The sequence below is a fragment of the Netta rufina genome (genome assembly GCF_964035555.1).
Source record: "Netta rufina genome assembly, chromosome: 3".
Taxonomy (NCBI): domain Eukaryota; kingdom Metazoa; phylum Chordata; class Aves; order Anseriformes; family Anatidae; genus Netta; species Netta rufina.
Genome location: NC_140125.1, coordinates 84,336,762 through 84,355,815, shown reverse-complemented (window position 1 = coordinate 84,355,815; position 19,054 = coordinate 84,336,762). Strand labels below are relative to the sequence as shown.

The 19,054-nt window shown below is 36.2% G+C and overlaps 1 protein-coding gene across 10 annotated transcripts in view; it reads right to left on the bottom strand.

Annotated features, from left to right (window-relative positions):
• The window catches only part of EYA4 (EYA transcriptional coactivator and phosphatase 4), a 158,412-nt gene that overhangs the window by 26,815 nt on the left and 112,543 nt on the right, over positions 1-19,054 (bottom strand). For 6 of the 10 annotated variants that reach the window (XM_084284527.1, XM_084284530.1, XM_084284533.1 and 3 more), the window contains 7 exons: positions 13,852-13,918; positions 11,738-11,880; positions 11,453-11,596; positions 10,399-10,478; positions 9,872-10,055; positions 2,286-2,422; positions 996-1,079 (listed from right to left, as the gene is read on the bottom strand). In XM_084284527.1, coding sequence (XP_084140653.1) covers positions 996-1,079; positions 2,286-2,422; positions 9,872-10,055; positions 10,399-10,478; positions 11,453-11,596; positions 11,738-11,880; positions 13,852-13,918 — 839 coding nt within the window. The remainder of the gene's footprint in view (positions 1-995; positions 1,080-2,285; positions 2,423-9,871; positions 10,056-10,398; positions 10,479-11,452; positions 11,597-11,737; positions 11,881-13,851; positions 13,919-19,054) is intronic. The other 4 variants (XM_084284531.1, XM_084284535.1, XM_084284532.1 and 1 more) reach the window with 3 other exon arrangements.

The following is a 19,054-nucleotide window of genomic DNA, read 5'->3' as shown; positions in this document are numbered from 1 at the left end:
GAAACTTATGATAAACAAGCAGTTCTTCTGCTTGTCTAAGTTTTAAGTTTTTCTTAAGCAAAAATAAGTTTGCATTAATTATTCTTAAATGGCACAACACCTAGTAAACCTTTTGCATGCATACCAACATTCTTCCTGGCCATTTTTCTCCCTTCCATACATTTGCCCTAATGTTTTTGTTTGATTAACTTCTGTCCTTCTTGGCAGCCCACTCCCACTGCTACATGACGTTTTTTCCCCCAGCCCCTTCTCCCCCTTGCTCCTGCCACCAGCAGGACTCCCTGCTGACTCAGCAGGGCAACTCCACCTTATCATCCAGTGTGCTGTGGCTCCTTTCCTCTCCCTCCTTCTCTCCCTCTTTTCTTCCCTCCCTCTTCCTGTTGCTTTCCCACTCACTGCTCTGTGACCTGAATGCCTTTTGGATCTCCTTGCAGGAAAGAGAATGAGTGCAACTGTCTGGTGGGGAGAGAGATTCACTCCCTAGCATTAGTCAGACTAGAGTCAGCCAGTGGGACCGAAGATGCAATGGAAAAGCTGGGGAGTAAAAGAATAACATCTGCAGCTAGCATTTAAACAGGTCTGTCTTACTTACTCATCCTGATTCATCAGTTTCCCTGTAAACCCATCATTCTAGTTTTCGTATTTCTTCCTCCAGTTTTCTTACTTTTTTCCTCTATGCTTCCAAATACAGTCAGTTATTTCCATTTGCCCACTGAATCCATTGTCTGCCTGGAATGACTGTTCCAATGTAGCTCAGGAACCTTGTCCTTGTTCTTCTATAAACTCTTCCCTCATTTGTAACATCTGCTTCAGTCCTGATTTGTATTTTGTGCTTACAGTCCATCTCTTTTCTCTCCTTGACTTTTTCATGTTAACCTTCTGAAAATGGGGTTTACTACACACCTTCCCTTCCCTGAAGCCATTATGAACACATAGGTGTACAGGCCAGACAGCTATGATACAGTGAATCAACACGGAAATCATGGATCGCATACCTTGCCATACTTTTGTGCATAGGATCCTGTAAGCAGTGAATGAAAAACTATGATTGTTTCATCCAAATCCCAAACAAATACACGCTGAAAAAAAAAAAAAAAAAAAAAAGTGGAGACAATATTAAACACAGATTTCAGAAACATGATGGGAGTCAAATGCAATAGTTATCGTAATGATAAACTCACATACTCCTCTTAGTAACATAACAAGTCTTAGTGACTCAAGGTTCTTCTTTTCTCCTGCATAGCAAGAATCAATTCTTGGGCAGAAGTACTACCTGCCACACGGAATGTCATACAGGATTTAAATCTTATTTTAGGATTAAAAATATGTATATTAATAACAGTTACCGTATAAAAGCAATGTACATGGCATGTGAATTCAGTGCTTTGCACTGCAGCCTATCCTGTCACCTCAGCATTGACTATCATTAGCCAAGTCCTAGCAAAGGTCTGTTTTCTGCTGTACCCAGAAGTGGTCAGTGAAGGCATAGGCAGCATGGCTGGCCAGAGCTAACCACTCTGAACACCTGTCTCATGGTGGCAGGAGGCACAGCAGACAGGTGAGCAGCACATTCCTCCAATGCCAGTGTTACACACACGCAGGCGCTGAGCTTCCTTCTCCCGCATTATTATACTCCTGCATTAGCATGCTGCTAATGAAGGAGTACTAAGACTATAATTACCCCATTGTTAAGAGCTCATCCATTTTTTAAATCATCCCTGCATATATTAGGCAGGTATATCTCTTCACTAAGGCATCAATATTACACTTAAGTACTGTCATAACTTTACTCATGTCAGCTACATCACTGAAATCCACTGACATTAGTTAAAACATAAAGACAGGTCTGTTCATAACTACTTGAAAGGCTATGGACAAATGATCCTGCATATTTACACTGCATTCATAAATAAATGTAGTAACACTGAGAAACCTATTTGAGATTTCCTATTCAAAAAGCTGAAAGAAACTCTGACTATTTTGAATAAACAAGTCTTACAATTTTGCGGTTCTATTGTATGAAGAACTAAATGATCCATAATCAGAGCTAAAAAGTGGAAGGCTGAATCACATTTACTTTTCTTACCTTGTCATACAGAACTGTAATGTCTCATTACACATGTATATTAAAACAGCAGCTAATATCTGTTGTGTTCAGTTAGCGACATCAAGTCCATGATGTTTTCTAAAGTGCCTTAAGCTATTTCCACAGCTGTACTTTTCAGAATTTACTTTTCATCAGAAGAAACTTCCACATTACTATTCATCAATTACTGCAGGCATACCTCCAAGTCACTGTCCGGAGGGGGTGATGGATTATTCTTCCGCCCTCTACCCCGAGACTTTGACCCAGAACTCCTACATGTTCTCTCATCAAGATCTTTGATTGGCGTGGAGGGGCTCTGTACTGCGTCAAACTCCCCTGTAAAGTCAACCATTCATAGCAAAATTAGTGCTGGATTTTTAAGTAATAAACTTTTTTTTTCTTTTTTTTTCTTTTTTTTCTTTTTTTTCTTTTTTTTTTTCCACAGCTAGACAGACCTGTATGCAAACACAGCCACAAGATGTGCTTAAATAAATTGTACAAAATGAATGATACACAGTTTGTCCAGTGTAGAAAGAGTCTGCAGATGCCACAAACACTTTTGACTTTACAAAGAAAACGTTATAAATCTTAGTAGAATATGAGAGAGATAAAAATAATACATACGCTTGTGCAGACCTACACATAGATACATGAGCACACGCAAAATATTGATAGATCCAAGGAAGATGTATTTTAGAAGTCATACTTATCAAAAGTCAGACTTATCAAAACATGAAGTGCGTTTTTGTTAAAACAGTTTATTTCCCATTTTTTGAGTTCAGTTGGATTTATTTCCAAGTCCTGTGTTTTACCAGAACACCCTTCGGTACTCATCCACACACACCAAAATACCAAGACTGCTTAATCTCCTCCTCCATCCCCTCCTCTAGTAGAGGTGTTTTTTTTTTTCCACTTTAACTCTGCCCATGAATTGGCAGAGGAAAGTCACAATTTTAAATGTAATATTCCACTTATTACCAGAAAAAGTGGAAAGTCATATTTGCTGTAGTTTGATCATCCTTTTCTAAGTACTGGTCATTGTCTGCTGCCAGAGAAAAGACATTGATCTAGAAGGACCTTTGATCTAGTATGTCATAGTTGCTCTTAATGCTCAGGCTTATATCCCTGACTTTTAAAATGTAATCTGCTTTGCCTCTGTTGGTAACAAATGGCTTTGGAGGTGATCACACACAACAGCAGCTATGTAAGACAGACCAAAGAAGGTACCTCCAGGAAGGATGGTGTGTAACTTGACCATTTTTACACCGCAGCTCAATAACCGGAAATGATCCTTTTCTTCATAATACAGTATTTTCAGTGCCCCTTTAAAACTGCTAGCAATAAATATAGTTTGGTGAAGTTAATGAGTGCTAAATTACATAAATATTCTTTCATTATCTAGCCTATTAAAGATTTTTTTTTTAATGTATTTATTTATTTATTTTCTTTACCAGTGAAGGAATGGGTACGGCATAGACCTGACATCTATAGAGTTTGATTCAAGGGATTCCTCGTGTTGCATGTAATTGTGATTTTCTGGGCTTTTTTGTTGTTTGTTTGGCAATATTTGTTAGAAGTGCTCATGATGCCACTTCTGAAAAAAACAAAACAACAACAAAAAAAAACCCTGGTACAAATGTTTTAGAAGAATTAGCTATGGTTAATCTGATTTTGAATAGGAATCTGAACACCACACGTTTTTAGCAAAGAGGATTGCTAAGACTGCCAAACTCCACCAGGCAACAGAGAAAGTGGCCAGCAGATCAAGAAGAGTGATTTTCTGCTCTGTTCAGATCTTGCAAGAGCATGTCTGAAAAAAAGCCTCGTTCTGGGTCTCCAGGTACCAGAGACAGATTAACAAGCTGGAGTTAGTCCAAGTGAGAGCAACCACGACAGTTAAGGGGTTGGAGCACATAGGAGGAAAGGCTGAGGGATGGAGCTGTAGAGAGAAATGATAAGAAACAAAAGATAGAAATCACAGCAGAGGATATTCCTGTTGGTTAGAACAAGAAAAAGGTGAGAGTGGTCAGGCCCTGGGACAGATACCTAGAGAGTCTATGAATTCTCCGTCTTTGCAGATACTTGAAAATCGACTGGAGAGAACCCTGAGCAATATGACATAAATCGGCTCATCCATGAGCAGTTTGGACCAAAAGACCAGTAGAAGTCCCTTCCAACTTGTATGATTGAAAGTTTCTACAGTCTTCCCTGAGTCATTCACCTCTTTCTTTCCACAACAAAGAAAATAATTCTAGTCTAATAAGAAAAAATAGAACACAATTTTGAGAGTCTGAGCGTAACGTAACACCACAGTTAAATTCTTCATCTCTTCTATCATTTATTTATACCTTACAGTGAACCACATACGAAATATTATTAAAATAAATACACTTGGAATATATATTTATATCTTGTATGGAAAAAAAATACTGTTGCATTTCTTGGAAGAATACGATTTAAGCCCATAATGTTGCATTCCTGAATGGGAGCTCTAGACATTATGGGAAAAGAATTCAAGATTTAAGGACAGGGCAGTACATGAAGAAAGTTAGATCCTGAGCATATTGGTTAGAATATTTACCTGGAAGAAGGACATATCTAGGTTCTGTTGACATCTCTGAGGCACATTTGTTTATTTGACTCAATGACTGATATATATATATATATATATGTATACATATATAAGTATAAATACAGATATGCTTTCATGACTCAGAATCCATATACCTGCACATCCAAGTGGAAGATGATAAATTCTCCATGAAACAGGAGGAAATCAAATCTGTCTCTCTCACTTCGTGACAAAGTACTCTAATTATTCTACTGTCACCTGGAAGAGGATACTACTATTTTCTTCTCAAACTAGATGATGACTAGTTCAATGTTGCAAAACCAATGTGTGTCTCTGGCTGTGCAGAATACAGCCAAACTTTCAGGCAGCTGCTAAGAAGAGATATTTAGAACTGTAATTTGAGAATTTATTCCAGGTGCTATTTTTGATAGGTCTGTCCTGATCTTATATATTCTGTAGTATTTTCTCTTCTCTTTCAGCTGAAAATCTTATCAGAAAAGAAATGATGGGGAAATTAGGCAGCAATAATAATATGTAATGAATTCCCATGGTGTTTTTACTTTGTCCCTACACAATGGGGAGAGAGCTCTTATTGACTAATTATTTCTATTTCCAGAATGGTGTTGTCAATAAGGACACTGCAGGTCGTGGAGCAATCGATAAGGTTACATTATCTTAGTTCTTTCTCCGCAAGTAGAACAGCAAAATATACTTTTCTAAATGTAAGAATGTACTAAAAGATGTTTCAGAATCACATTCCTTGCACAGCAAAAACTGATACTAACTTCAAAAGAAGTTTTAAGTATGTACAAAATTTCCCAGCTACTCTGACAGAATGGAAAAAGAATCCAAAAATAAAACCCAGCAACAGAGTCAAAAACTAAATAACTGAATATGAATGTTTACATCCTTATCACAAAAAAAAAAAAAAAATCATATTTATAACATGCCAACATTTTACAAAAGGATCAAGGCTCATTTCTACAGTAATCTACAGTAATATATTAAAACATCTGTTTTCAATGAGCATGCTTACTCCAATCTACCAAAAATAAAATATTTATAAAAAAACAACACCCTATTTTCTAAATCTTCTCTGAATGTATCTAACAACTGAAGTAAGTAACTTCAAGTTTCATTTAGCATTAGCCATTACCAGTTGCCCCGGGCCTCTGCTTGGGCCAACACTGTATGAGATTGCATAATTATCCATTAATCAGTACTGTAACTAATCACTGTACATTGTAAGTCCTATATATTTAGAGCCAACTTTATTTCATTTCACTAATCTCTAAATCAGAATGAGCAGCTGTCTCTTACTTGAATGCAAGGTATGCATCTATTTTAGAACTGCATAAGTCTGTAGTGATTTTTTTTTTTAACAACTGTAGGCTTAATTGTTTGATTTGCTTTTTACCAACAGCAAGCTAAATAAGCAACTGCATTTTCTTATCTTTAATTTGTTTTAGAAATGAGGTCAATACTGATAAAAGGAAAACTTATTAAAAATTCAGCTCAGTAAAATAATCTGAGAAATTCTAGTACCAAAGAGTACTGAAAACCTTACCCTCATAAAGATTTCCTACTGCAGCTCACATTAGACAGAAATTTTTATTATAATATTTGAAATTTTTTAGTTTTTCCAATATTTATAACATGCCTAATAAATACATATCATAGCCTTCTGTCACTGGAACTATGAGCAGCATCAAAACTCCAATAAAACAAGAGGAACATGTTAAAACTGGAACATAGAATGACCAGTTCATCACAGATATTTGTGCACATATTCATACACAGGTTCATGTCCAGCATGAAGCCTTCCATGCCACAGAGACCTTGCAGTAGCTCCAACCAGAGGTGAGGGAGTTACACCAAAACTGGTAAAAACAGAGGTAGTTCATATTCAGAACATTTTTTTTTTTTTCATAAATGTTCTGTAGTTAGTGTGTGTAGTCTGATGCAAGCATCTTCTCCTCCCTGTTAAAACATAGTTGTGCCATTTAAGTTGGAGAAAATTATGGGCACGGGCCAGAACAAATGCTCAGTGAGACAACTTCTGATGTGTGTAATGGTGGAAAGCTACCACTGACTGTCTTGTGTGTGTTTGTATTCTGTTCCAGATGAGCATGTCGCAGCCTCTCACCAAATACTGTCAGGAGCAGGGGGCACTGAATCTTCTCCCTGTCTGCCAGTGAGACTTCTGTGCAAGTGGCTGTCTCTGGACCCCAGCAGTCTATTGACAGTCCACAAGCTCCTCAAAAACACAGGGCTTTTGACAAGAATCCCTTTCTTTACTAGAAGCAAAGACCAGACCCATAATGTGTTATTAGTTGTTATGAGTAGTAGAGAGAGCAATGCCTATTTCAATTTGCATCTCATTTTCTTTACTTGGTCAACAAATAAAATTGTAACAGATATTTAAATCTTGATCTGTTGGGGCTTTTTATCACAAGAAGTTCTGTGTCTATGGAGAGTACTAGAGACTAATCTGAATTAGCAGCTAGCAGAGATGGCAGAAGAATGAAGTGCCTTACTGTGTTTAATCTTATGTTTTAATTGGAGTAACTTTTAGGACCAAGCAATGAAGATCTGGTCTGTTAGACAGCAAGCAAACATGTTGAGTACTGAACCTCGGCAGTATGATCTATCTGAAGAGATTTCTATATCCAACAAACTGAATTTCACACATACAAATTTATTTTTACAGTGACACACAAGGGCACAGGCATGTCATGTATTCTCAAAGTGGGTGTTGCACTCTCAATAGAGGGTCTCATGACCAGTGCAGCACTTCACAGAAATAAGGAGTGAGTGGGCAGATTTGTAAGTTCAGATACACAAACTACTTAAAAGGAAAACAAGTTTATATGCTTAAACAACCCACAAATAAGAAAAGTCTTTATTATTTCATAGATGTGCAGCCTTCAATATTTTTTTCTATCTGTTTAAGCAGATAGAAAATAGATCTGTTTAATGTAAAATTATTTTCTTTTGTCAATTCCTATTTTGTCAATCTTGTTATTCAATACTAAGGTAATTTTAAGACATATCTACACAGCATTTTGAGGAAACAGATATGCAAGGTAGAGACAAAGGTAAAATGCTGTCTGATTTTCTCAAATAAAAACATAGAATAAAAAAGGAGCAAGAAAATGTGCACCAGACATGCACAATTATCAAAAAATCAATTGTGAATACTCTTTCCACTCTTTTGAAAATACATTACATATGATCTTTTGCTATCATGAATGTTCTCCAACTGTTGGAATTTCAATTGATTTTAAGTTGCATCTTTACTTTTCTTCCTAAAATTGCTCTTTGAGGCATTTTATGTTTTCATCAAAAACCAAGAGAATGTGCATTGCCCAGACAAGTTGCAGATGCTCCATCCCTGGAAGTGTTTAAAACCGAGTTGGATGGGACTTTGGGCAACCTGATCTCTTGGAAGGTGTCCCTGCCCATGGCAGGGGGGTTGGAACTAGGTGGTCTTTAAGGCCCTTTCCAACTCAAACCATTCTGTGATTCTATGATCTCCCCATACCATGCCATACCACAAATATGCACATGCATGCACATATATACACAATTTAAAGATCAGTATGTGGAAAACAGCTAGTAGGAAAAAAAAATCAACTCATGCAATTAAACATTCCAAAGTTTTCAGTAAATTTAAGCAGCTTATATGAAGTATGAGGCCTTGCCTATACTCTTCTACACAGTATTACCCTTCCTTTCTACACACTATTATAACACAGCAGTTTTACCATGATGTTTATCAGTGTTCAGTTGTTAGGATGAGAATTAGGAAGACTCACAAAATGAGTTGATTTTGTGAGAAAAGCACATTTTCCCTTTTCAGACCCCAGTCCAAAACCCAGTTTGTTAGTGTATTCATAAATGGTCACAGCCTGTGGGCAAGGCAGACTTTAACCATGCTGTATATGTGAAGCCAGTGTCTCTACAACATTGCTCTAACTGCACAGGGCCAGGCAACTGGCAATTATCTCCTTCCTAACAGATGCTACATGCAGCTCTAAGTAGGCTGTTTAGGATATAAATATGAAATAAAACTGAAATAGAATTTTAAGGAATTCCTGAAATAATAGAAACAATATAGGAAAGTAAGGATGAAAAAACAGGCTTTATTCACCCAGTAAGATTATCACACATCTGACTGTGGCTGCAAGTTCCTAAGACAGCCCACAGAGAAGTTTGAGACTCTGAACTGTACTATGCATCATTTCAAAGGCATAATTTTATCTTGATGTACCTTAGTCCAATATAGGTTAAATGTGGGAAAATATATTGGTGAGATGTTCAGGAACTCTAGTGTAGAAAAAAAAATCCTTGGTTAACATCTGCATTTTCATGACATGTAGAACAGAGAAAATAAGTGACTGTGAACTGGGTTATAATGGTAATGAGAAAAAATGAGGAGCTGTCATTATCCAACGGTGATGCCCTAAGAACAGACATTTAACTAAATACTGTGTAGTAATTCATATGCACAAGGGGGCAGAGTTGGGCAGGCAAATTTAGTCTCCTGATTTCTCTTTGGAGCTATCTTTTTCAGAGTTTCAATTACTTCAATTTTTTGTCCATTCATTTGTTTTAAAGAATTCTGTTAATAACTGATTGCTCTATTCTTAGTCACCTAAATTTGTGAATTAGCAAGTCTGGCTTGTATACATTTTGAATAAAATACATGTACACTTGCTGGTATGATTGGGGCACAATTAAATGAAGAAAAACATTGCGTTTTAAATCATTTACAGTAACCCTTCAGAATATGTAGGTAGATACCAGAATGTTACACCGCCAGAATGTTACACTACATTGGGGACCTGACTGAATTTTTATTTCAGAATTTACTTAAGGTTTGTTACTGTACATTTGTTTTTGGTACTAACAGATCCCTAACAGACCATTGCAACAATTTCAGTCTACAGTCTACTCCTTCCACAGATAACAATCTCAAAATGCAAAGTTTTTTTTTTTTTTTTTTTTAACTTACAAACAAGTTGCACAGATTTCTTAAAAAAAAAAAAAAAAAAAAAAAGCTTATTTTGGTTGGTTTGCATGATAACATGATAAATAAAGTTTCCTGAAAGACATGACCTTAAAATGTCAAACAGTAAAAAATCACCAGGGTAGACATGGAAATCTTGGCCTTATACAAATACAGGATAAGATTAAAATTTTGTTTTCACCTGAATGTAGATCTGTACCTGGTTGACTAGTCAGGCCAGGGAGAGATTCTTGTAACTGGTAGGTTGATGATGATGAAGAAGTGACATCAGCTGTGTTGTTTGAGGTCATATATGCACCATATGTTGATGCTGAGTAATACTGTGCATACTGGTTTTGGCTAAAAGCTGTGTATGATGGATAATCCTAAAACAGCAAATGCAGTTAACTGAGTAGAGTAACAAGCAATTTTTCCATAAAGTATTTCTGTATGCAATCAAATGACTTATGCAAGAAGTTGCTGGCTTCTATTTTACATTTTCTAGTTTAAGAATATTTATTAGAAGACTATGGGAAGATTGATGAAGTATTTAGGTGCCAAAAGATGAAACTAGGCATCCACTGGGACTTTCATTGTTTTCCACAGAAAATAGCACTGAACCACAGTAAGTCTCATTGAGCATAAAAAATATAAACTTAAATAACACGCCATCATTAGAGTTACAGAAATACTTTTATAATGCACAAAGAAAAATGTTGATATTCATACCTGTTGTGAACTACTGAAGTTTGTAGAATTTGAAACAGAATTGTTTGCATAAATAGTGGATGATGGTGTAAAACTAGAACCTAAAATTAAAACTATGATTAGTTGCAATAACTTGTTTTTGAATCAAAATACAATTCTAAATACAGACTTTCATGTTAAGACATAGACAGACCACAGGAGCAAACAATTTTTATTTTCCATTTAAATAATAAAACATTATAATGAGACTTTAAAATAAATGCGATTCTACTTCCACGCATACAGGCATACAGTCTTTTTCTCACAATTGAAGAACAGTATTGACAATAAGTCACTACAGTAATCTCAAAAGTATTTTTCAGTATTTTACAGTGTCTCACCTCTGTTCAGATATTGTTATTCCCTTTTTCCTTTATTTCCTTATAAGTTGCAATGCTTATGTGTATGTTCACTTATGAAACAATTTTATTTTTTTTTTAAGAATATTTTAATGATCTGGTTGTTTTTAACTGACCTGTAATGAGGCATTTCCGTTTTCAAGATAATTCAGGTGATTAATATTGTACATGCAATATTTAAAAAAATTGCCATTGTATTAGAAACTACAACTGTATTCAGATAAAAGAATATATCAATGATCTAAGGGCAATAAATGAATTATAAATTAAATAATAAATGAAAGAATAGATATGAATTAAGGAGAAATTCTAAAACAAGCATCTAATGATGTAATACTCAAAAACATGGCGAAAAAGGAAAGTGACTTGTGTTCTCCAATAAATACAACTAGTGCTTCCAGTCCTGCCATGTGATTTTACCCCCCAAAAATCTTAAGTTACAAATGAGGACTGCATTGCATGTCATGATTTAGATTAGAAAATGACCAAAATTAATATATATGCATGTTAATACTGGAAAAAAAAATCTGGCTTTATATTTTAGTTGTAAAAATTGCTGCCAATGACACACATATACATAGAGTTCACAAAAATGAATTGAAAATATAAAAATGAGGGAATAGCGGGCCATCGACAGCAGCAGGGCAGGACGATGCATGACAGCAAAGGCTACTTACCTGGCATCTGATATGAATACGGTGTTTGGCCTGGCTGTGGGGTGGAAAAACCTGGACTGTAACTGAGGCACCCACTCTGCAGTGGTGACTGCGTCTGCGAGAGCCCACTTTCTGTCTTGATGCCTGGCAACATTACACCCAAATCTGTATAAGAAATTAATTTTCAACTGATTCTTTAAAATATTTTCTTACAGCGGGGAAAAATAATAATAATAATAAATAGGCAAAAATGTTTACTCTTTGCTCTTACTTCTATGTAAAGAGAAGTAATAAGAGGTCAAATACCGTAAGTAGGTAGGCTGTATGGCTGTCCTGTCTGTGAGTAGGCTGTATAGACCGCTGGTTGCTGCATTCCTGAATACTGGGTTTGTCCGGCATAGGCAGACATTGTTTGAGCTGCTGGTGTAGAAAGAATGTGTGGATAGGGCCTAAATATCAGGAAAAATAGCATTACTGTGGCAACAAATACTTTGTATATTTATTCAAGCAATAAAGTAAAGAAAAAGGTTTAAAGATGTCCAAAGGCAGTTCATTATTCTGCCAACTCTTCCTCTTATGGGAGTTATTCCATCCCCCACTGAAATAAACTGAAAAACATTCTGTCTCACATTCTCCAGGGCACTATGAGTATTTTGTGCTGTCCCATCACTACAATTTAATTCTTAAGCTCTTGTGTTCAGCTCTAGGTGCACTGTATCACTGCTGTAACAGTTTTGTATGGATTTGACACTTTTGAGGCAAGATCAGCATGCTCATATGAGAAAGGCCCTCATTTCTTTAATTCAGTGGAGGGACAGTGGGACTGGAAGAATAAAGGAAATACAGAGGAGTACATTAAAGCTACTACATTGTGTTTTCTATGTATGGCTCTGCTTCAGCAGACACCTAGCAGACATCTCTGGCTTCAATGGGAGGTGGATCATGCCCATTTAGAGAAGCATGAAAACTATTGTCAGCAATGCTTTGGTAACCAGATGGGCTTTAAACAGTTGGAAAATATGGGCTAGGGAAGTAGAATGAAAATAAAAATGGCTTTAAGTTATAAATACTGGGACTTTATTGAGAGATTGAACAAAATCAAGTTTAAAATTTTTGCCCTCCAGAGTTGCAAAAGCATACAGAGAAACATTTGTCTTGGATTGTTTTGTAAGTCAAATAAGATTTTATGGACCAAGAGTTGAATAAACATACTCTGCAGAATTAAGCTAACTGAAACCTGGCCATTAAAGCCGTGACTAAATTTCAGATTCTAATTTATTTTTCTTTATTCTTTTTTTTTTTCTTTCTAATTATTTTAGTACAGTTGGCAGCCGTTGCTATCAGAAAAGGATTACGCATTAATTTAGATGCCAGTAAATTATTACAGTAGATTAAAAAATCTATTAAATCGTGCAATGTATTTGGGCAAAGGTATCTGATATAGTCTGCCAAAACTTTTATGTGGAATAAGGAGGAATGTTTTTAGTTTAGGCATCTACTTTCTCTATCAGTAAATACTGATTAACATGAAATGAATGGAAATTTGTTAAAGAAATTTGAAAAAGCGTCATCAGCTATAGTTTCAATGTTTTCTCTGTATCAAATAACAAAGTTGCATAGTTGCAAAGTTGCAAAGTTGCATTGAATACACTGGAAAAAATGTATGGCATACTGAAATCCAGCACCCTTTTGCAAAGCACTCATGCAATTTTATAGGTTGTCAATTTCATCAATTTCATAAAACATCCTCAGTGCTTTCCATAATGTTCCCACTCCTCAATTTATATGATTGACAGAGTTTCCCCAATAAATAAATAAATAATAAAAATAACTAAAAATAAATTGGAAGAAAGGTTCTAGTTTTAATATCCTCCACTGGCTTCAAAATAATTTTAAAAAGAGAGAGATTAAAGTTAATCTGATATAATTTATTTGATTTTTAGATCTTACAATCTTGGGGAAAGTAGGAAAGGGTGGTTCATAACTCTGGAATGTTTGGAGCAATTTGGCAGTACTGGGAGGGTTACCCTTAAGTACGCATCTTGCACATGCAATTGTAATTTCTAAATATAAAATGTCTTCAAAATATGTCTGTATTTAATGCCAGCAATATTAAGATGTTGATGTGTAGGAAACTGACACTCCATTTTTTTCGTTCTGTTTTGTGCAGAAATTCAAGGATATTTCTTGTGTGGCAGTACAGTACTGCACAGAGTAAGATCTTACTCTGCAGCCCAGCCATGTGAGAAAAAAAAAAAAAAAATGGACATAGAACTGTAATAGAATCTGTACTGAAGCTTAAGTATTTTACTTTCTCTCTCTTTCTTCTGGTGATGAATATTTGTTTGCAGCAAACCACAGACCTGCCTACAAACAAAGTCAATTTCATATACAAGACTAGAAGAGGTACAGACACTAACTTGGAGGGATATATCTGTGGTGAGTATTGATGCGCTGATCTTGGGCTGTAACCACTACTTGTTATTACTGCAAAACAGAAAACAAAGAGTTTGACAGTTAAAAACATCACGAGACCATTAAGCCAAACAGTCTAAATACGAATACAGCCACATTAGCAGAAAATTTCATTGAAACAGCTTTTCAACAAAGATGTCACTTGAACTATAACATCTTAACACACAAACTGAAACATTTGACAAACACAACAAACATTCATTGTTCTACAGTCTACATTAACAAGTTTAATTTTGATATTGTATAGTAAAAATATGTTTTATACGAGTATGATCAATTTTAGCTTGCTTAGGTGATGGGAGATGCCTAACTGACTACTAGAAACCAAATAAACATCATTATCAACAGGCTGATTAGAACGCAGGCACTAACAACATTTGTATTTCAAAAACAGCCCTGTACAGTAGCCATTAGAATTATGTATGTCTATACTATTAACAGCTGCATTCTTCCAAGAAAGCTAACAGAACAATAGTCATATCCCATTAAAATTTCATTCAAAAGCGGTGTTCACATTGGATTAATTCCAAGTGTTTCGAAGTTTCTCTTTCCTTTAGCCATCTGTCTTGACTAAGACAGATGTATTCCAAATATATGTACTCTAAAGTGTTGAACCAATCCCTTCAGACCAAATCCATACTGGGCAAACATACAGAGTGTCTTTATTAGGCCATCTGCTGCTCATTCACTTTTCAAAAGATTAAAGTAGTACACAACGAAGCACTGGAATTTCTTTAGTCTAATCAATCATAGTTGTACTTCAAAGTGTACCCTCTTCCTGAGTTGTTCATAATGGTAGTAGAAATGAACTTTCAGAATTATATAAGTGACAAATAGGTTTAGGTTCCTAACTATTTTATGAAACATGATATATTTCTACATCCAGGTCTAATTAATGTCTTTGAGATCTATTGCTTTGAACATATGCAGAACATCATATTTTTAAAGCTAGTTTAAACACATTTAGAATGTGTAGGACTTAAAAGGAAATACAGTAGAAGAAAAACCATTAGCTTCTTTTTTTTTTTTTTAACAAAAAACGCGCAGTTGAGAATGACTTGAAAATAAAAAAATGAATATTTTTTTTTGAACTTGTGCTACCAGATTTCATAAAAGAGTTGCTGACTGAGAAGATATTAAGTATTTGCCTGTGATGGAAATCTGCTGAATTTAATTTTGTTGGTTATTCTTTTCTGAGAATGTTTAAGCTTAATCGGTAGAGTGATCTACTTGGTGTGCAGAAAGCTTTTCCCAGATTTAGACGAACCTTTAGCTGTATATATCAACATAAACTGACCATAAAACCCTAAAGGATGCTGGTATTTATTTAACCCTTGAGGAGTAATTAGTCTTGCCTGTTGTATCACTGTGACCTTTCTGAAGACAAGCAATAGCTAACACAGTGACCTTGGTGATTCTCAGGGCAAGGAAGTTTCATGATCCATTACCGGCTTATCAGATCTTTTTTAACTGTACTGCTCCGCTTTTTGTCTATTGTTTGCTGAATGACACATCACTCAATTAATCATCTCGGTTAAAGCACATTTACCATTCCACTAAAGCTGGTATAAACTACAAAAAATGAATGACTGTTCATTTATCCCACTTCAGTTATGAAAAACTAATGTTTTTCAGCAAAAAACTTGTCCTGCCTACTTTTTTAATTCTTTCTGCATATACCTTATTTCATAAATTCAGACAAGCAAAGAATTTAGGATTTTATTTTTTTTCAGTTTACCTAATGTCACTAATGACTGTAGAAAGGAGACAGAATGGGGCACGTGCCCCAGAAACAAATTGTGCAGCATTCAACTTAAAGTCTTTTCCTTTCACTCTTTCTCTTCTTTTCACATCTATTTTTGAACATTTTAGAATATGAGACAACACGGGGTACAAGACCCACAATAAGAGAACACTGTGACTGAGTAGGGCCTGTGGACTAATGCTGTATCTCACAGCTCAGATTGGTAATTTTGTCAGTTATCAGATTTAAACAACTTTTACTGCTGTCACCCTAGTTTTCTTCTGGTAGAGAGGACTGGTAATGGAGGAGATGGTGAAGGTAGGTTGCTATGCTTTTTATAGCCATGTCATTTTCTATAGCCATTTATAGGAATGGGGGTAGACAACATTATATTATTTTTTATATTAAAAACAAATCTGTCTATTCTCTGAAAAACTCAAATATTTTTAAAACTTCATTACTTGACTTTAATAAAGGAATGGTTTTCTGGGCAGGTATAAGACCCTTTATTTCTCAAGTGAAAATCCATCAAGCTGCATACTTCTGAAAAGAAAAAAAGTCCCATTTTGCACATGCTCTGTAAAAGCAGCATGCAGATGTTGGCAGGTAAACTCTATTCACTGGGCCCACTTTCTCTACAGGTGGCAGTTCTGGCTGATCTGTGCCACATAGGGTTCCAGCATCTCCACCCTCTATCCATGGGGAGAAGTGACCTCTGGAAGGAAACGTGGAAGGTGGAGATTCAGAAATGGCAGTGAGGCTTGAGGACAGATGTGTAAGAGAAGAGCTCCTTGGGCTGGATGTCTGAGGATGGGATGAGGAATGAATGTACCAGATGCCAAAAGATGTTGCTGACCAGGGTTGGCTGAGATGAAGACAAAGGTTTTCAGGAGATAGGAATGTAACAGAACAAAATACAAAGAGGGAACAACATAGCTATGGAGAAAAAGGAGATGTATGTGGGCCCACTGAGGTGCGCTCCAAGCAAGAGAGCCTGAGAGAGCCGAGGCTCAATACAATGCTGAGGACATGTCCCTATCCCAACTAATGTTGATTCACAGGGGGTAAAAAGCTGACAGCTCTCTCTTACTATTTACCCTGTTAGCTCAACTGTCCAAGGTGGATGTGGAGAACTGAAATAACCATAAACGATGTTGATAGCATGTGTTGGGTTCAGTAAATTAACACAGGCTAGAATTTTGTATTTTCCATTAAGCATCTGGAAAATTCTGTGTGAAGAGGATAGGTTAAAAGGACCTCATTTAAATAGTGAATCACAATTTCTACACAAAAGGGAACCAAATGAAGGTTATGCAGTGGTGACATTTCCTAACCTTGCCTTTAGAGCCTTCAGATTTTTTTTAAATATCTTTGTGTGTGTGTGTGTGTGTCATAAATAGTAAATAGAAAAGCTGACAAGAACTTCTGTTTCTGTCAGCTCCATTAAAATGATGAACAGTTCCCAAATTAATCTAGTATTCTAAGCAATTGAAATACAAAAAGAAATTCACTCAGAATATAGCAGCTGCAGCAAATTTTCAGAGTATGAAAATGCTCAGCTTAAGATTGTTCTGCAGCTCTCCACACCAAAAAGAGTCTGCTACAGGATCACAAAGATTCAAATTGTATACGGATATTAATTACCAACTGCCATTCTGAAGAAAAAGGAAGAGGAAGAGGGGTCCACAGCGTGACTCCCTACCTTCCTACCCTATGCTGAGGCATGTTTTTTGTTTTTTTCTCAGGGGGTAACTCTGCAGAAGGGGGAGACCAGAGCTCTGAGCATGAGCTGAAACACCACAGCCAGGACAGAGCCATCATGCCAACTCTCATTCTAAATTCATTAGATCTACATGGTTTATTTTTCAGCTTAACTCTTGAGATGTGAGATTTCTTATTTAGTATATTCAGTTTATGCTATTTAAGTGAGATTCAAAGCTTGCACATTCAGTATCAACTTGCAGGTTTATTTTCATAGTCTCATAGAGTCATTTGGGTTGGAAAAGACCTCTAAGATCATCTGGTCCAACCATTAACCTAGCACTGGACATAGTCATAAGACCATGAAGATTATCTTGGAGGCACCTCTGACTGCAGAATGTCACCGAAGGAACAAGCCTAAGACAGCAGTTTAAAAAGCTGCAGTGTTTATCCATCAAAAATCAGGGTTCATCAGTAACCTGGGAAGCCTCTTCTGTCTCTCCTGCCATATACCTTGCACGGTACATCTGATCATCACTTTCTGTGTTAAAGATGGTCGTTAGGAACAATGCTGGCTACTTTATACCCTACAGAGCTTGTTCAGCCTTCTGCTCAGCCCCAGGACATGTCACGGGTTTTTATTGCCCTTGGACCATGGAAATCAATTTTAATGGGTAGAATATTTGAAGGAGAAGCATGGCAGACTCTCAAGTGAGCCTTTCCACTATGCAATTTTATTTCATAAAATGTTTAATAACATACCTAAATCTTTCCCTACTCAACAATGGTTGCTTGAATTCTTCTGACCTATATTTGTTTAAAACAGAAAGTGATATCCCTGCTAGTGGCTAGTGGTTTATGTCCAGGCATCCTCATGAAATGAGCTCACAGGTGCTTTGAAAACTGCAGAAAAGTACTAGCATTATCACTTTGTCTTGGTTGGGAATAACATATATGTGTTACTGATTTTTAGGAAAAAGCAAACAATGTTAAGTGCTGGGCATTGTTATGCATTGTTTTCAATTGCAGCTGGTTCATCTCAACTGACATCTTTGTACTAGTTAATTAATATTTATTGTCTTTAGCAACACGTCAAACTTCCCAAATCACCAATTAGGTTAAAAAGTCAGAGAAATGCTTTTTCTGTGAGTTTTTTTTTTTTTTTTTTTTTTAAGACATCTGCCACAAAACTGATAGAATCATATTGCCCAGTTTAAAAGTACCAGTAAAAGGCAAGTAATGGATTTACTCCTTATGAAAGACTCAGTACATTGTGAAGGCAGCTCTGCCTCTCATTCTTATGATGAAGACTGCACATCACTTTGACAGGCAGACTACTAATTTCTCACTTTGAATGACCATACTCATTTAATACTGGAGTTTGTGGCTTAAACAGAGAATCAGGCTCATTTTTCATTTGAATATGCAGGTGGCTAACGGACAAAAAAGATTGTGTAAAGCCCAAGTTACTTCTTTTTTTGGCAGCACCAACTGTTTTCAAATCTCCAAAGATCTCAACGCTTCTTTTCCTGTCAGTGGAAGCTAAGGGGTGAGCGGCATCCTGAAAAATCAAGCTGTTATTTAGGTACCTAAGCATGAACTTGAACTCCAATTTTTGGCACCTCCTTCCTGCAAATGCTGCCTTAGACATGCTTTACATGTGAGATAAAACTCAGATGTCTTAAATACATGGAACAGGCCGA